Source organism: Cyprinodon variegatus, unplaced genomic scaffold, assembly GCF_000732505.1.
Source record: "Cyprinodon variegatus isolate N-32 unplaced genomic scaffold, C_variegatus-1.0 Scaffold416, whole genome shotgun sequence".
In the NCBI taxonomy this organism is placed as follows: Eukaryota; Metazoa; Chordata; class Actinopteri; order Cyprinodontiformes; family Cyprinodontidae; genus Cyprinodon; species Cyprinodon variegatus.
Genome location: NW_015150869.1, coordinates 245,230 through 247,947, shown reverse-complemented (window position 1 = coordinate 247,947; position 2,718 = coordinate 245,230). Strand labels below are relative to the sequence as shown.

General features: G+C 34.8%; 1 protein-coding gene across 2 annotated transcripts in view; it reads right to left on the bottom strand.

Moving 5' to 3' along the window:
• LOC107093260 (FERM and PDZ domain-containing protein 1-like) overlaps window positions 1-2,718 on the bottom strand; it is a 38,619-nt gene that overhangs the window by 28,626 nt on the left and 7,275 nt on the right. Inside the window, exons 2-3 of one of the 2 annotated variants that reach the window (XM_015388224.1) lie at window positions 1,948-2,070; window positions 209-372 (exon numbers count right to left, since the gene is read on the bottom strand). In XM_015388224.1, the coding sequence (XP_015243710.1) occupies window positions 209-372; window positions 1,948-2,066 (283 nt within the window). In that variant the 5' untranslated portion in view covers window positions 2,067-2,070. Of the gene's footprint in view, window positions 1-208; window positions 373-1,947; window positions 2,076-2,718 lie in introns of both variants that reach the window. The other variant, XM_015388225.1, reaches the window with a different exon arrangement.

Here is a 2,718-nt window from a genome sequence, read left to right as displayed (position 1 = left end):
CGGTTCGGACGGTTTTCATAAATCGTCCCATCCCTAATATATATATATATATATATATATATATATATATATGAACATGAGGATTAGCTTTAAAACTAACATCTTTGATATAGACTTTTATCATCATCATTCATTCATCATTATATATCATCATTATATATCATCAATATATGTCAGTATCCTGTTTCACTTCAGTAATTTGTCCTACCTGGCATGACCTCCTCCACCAGAATGGGGATCTGGGTGGAAAGTGTGAGGCCATGGGAATTGAGGTCCAGGTCCTTTTGAATCTGAATATTGAATCGGAACGGGTAATTTCTCTGATCGGAGCCACTGGACTCCCCTGTTTTCCCATCCACAGCAACACGATCCCTGCAAAGCATCAGAATGACATTTTACAAAAATAATGCTATGGTGTTTTCATAACTAATAAGACAAGTAGAAGGTTTTAAGATATATATTCAAATTAATTTAGAGATTTCTGCATGTTTGTGTTGCTGAAATTAAAGAGCATAAAGGAGGCTTTAAGCTGTGCAGGTTACATGTGCCATGAATACTGTTACACTATAATACCAATACAGATGCCTACTTCTAATTTCAGATTCATAATCATTCAGATTCATAATTCATAATCACAGGGATTATCTATGGAGATTTTTAACTTATTAGACCAGAAGAAAGTTATAGATATAGTGGAGGATTTTAGCAAATTATTAAAAAGACCTGCCCTCTCAACTTTGAAAAAACAAAACAAAAACAAATGCACATGCACAACCGTTTACCCACTTCTGAGAGGGAACGCCTATTAAATGCATGCAAGAGCATGCGCGTGCCCATTTCTCCTTGTGTACGTTCTGTTTAAAAGTTGCTCTTTGCATCGCTCATACAAACTTACTTAAAAAAAAGTAAGTTGCACTATGTCAGACTCACCACCGGTAAGTGAAAATGTTACGAGCACTTAGGGTGGCCTTATGTAAACATATCTCCAGAATGATTGAGAATTAGGGGGACTACGTATTTTGATGATCCACACGGAAAAACATCATCCTCCAATGTACCTTTAAGTTCGGGGTCCAAGAAGGCAGCTCTTATGGTTCAATTTTCCTTTTCTCATTTCATAAAAAATTATAGCATTATCTTTAACTTTTATAGTAGATTTAGTTTAACTGTGTTCACTTGAAATTATTTTAATGACATCATTTGCAACAATAATCCAAACCTGACTGAAGAAGAGTGTGAAAATTCTCTTCTATGACATCCCTGACCTGAAGACAGCAGCACATCTGTTTTCTCTCTTTATTGTGTCAGAATTACTCTCAGCTATCAGCAGATGGCGGTTCTTCGGTCCACTATGCATAATGCATACAGCTCTATTCTATGAGAATGCAAATACATAATGTACTGTTACTTTATATGAACATTAACACTGATAAGCTTTTACTTGAAAGCAAGAATAACTCCTATTTAAAATGTGAGCAGGAGGTAGCTGTACTATTTGCCTGTTCATTTAACAAGCAGTTTTGCTTCAACATATAGTTTAAACATTTGGAGCAGTAACACACTGAGGTTTCTACACATTTAGTATCTGTAAAAACCTTAATGAATCTGCCCACAGTAAATGAAGCATCATCAACGGGTCTTATCACTGTTTTCAATATTCATTTTGACCTGATGCATATGGGAATAACAAAGACTTAATTAAACTTTCAATCGAAAGCTAAACACAATTAAAAAAGCCTAATAAATTTGATCTGGATAGGTTTCCTAAGTATCACCAGGTTTTATTTAAAATACCCTGTTTTTTTTAAATATTTATTAAAGTAGTTCAGATGTTTTTCAAGGACACCACTGACTAAGTGATCCTTCTTTCTGTTAAACAGGCCACTTCCCATATCAAAATCTGATAACCTGGAATTAAATCTGAATGAGGACAAGACAGAGGCTCACCTGCTCAGAGAGAGAGACCTGCTGCCCAAGTCCCTGGATCGTCTCAGCCATCGTCCCACAACCTGTTCCACTCGGCTAGTCCTACGGGACGGGGAGCGACTCCTGTCCTGGGATTCCATTTACCTGCACTTGGTTAAAAGGTTTGTTATCATTATTATGTTCAATATAGAATTATATATATATATATATATATATATAAAAAACGTTTTTGTGCAACAAATAAATGAGATTTAGAGCAAATAAAAGGTCTAAAATATTAGACAAGAAGTATAAAGAGTGTTTGTTTTTTCCCAAGAAAAGAGACACAATTTAAGACTGACACAGAAGACAAGATGAATCAGGTAAACAAAATACAGATGTTCTCTTTTCCAATGACAGCAACGTTGGTCCTAAATGAGGAAATGCATTCTGTTAAACAGAAATGTTCTGTGATGAGAGTAAACAAGCTTTGTGTCTGCAAATGAGTACTGAAGAGAAGAGGGCTCCCTTTACTGAAGAGAAAATATGACACCTCTGATGCAAGAGACAAATAAATAAATAAAATTAAATAAAGAAAAGCATAAAAATGCATGAAAGCAAAAACAAAAAAATCACATCTCAAAAATGTTCTGAGACATCTGAGTTATTTAAGTTCTGGTTGCAAGATAATTGCATACAAATATATTCCCTCATATATCAAACAAAGGGTACAACAGCAAGGAAAAATAGGTCCTTGCGTAACATTGTGTGCAAGATTTACACTGCTAAAAATAGATATTCTATTCAACAGTA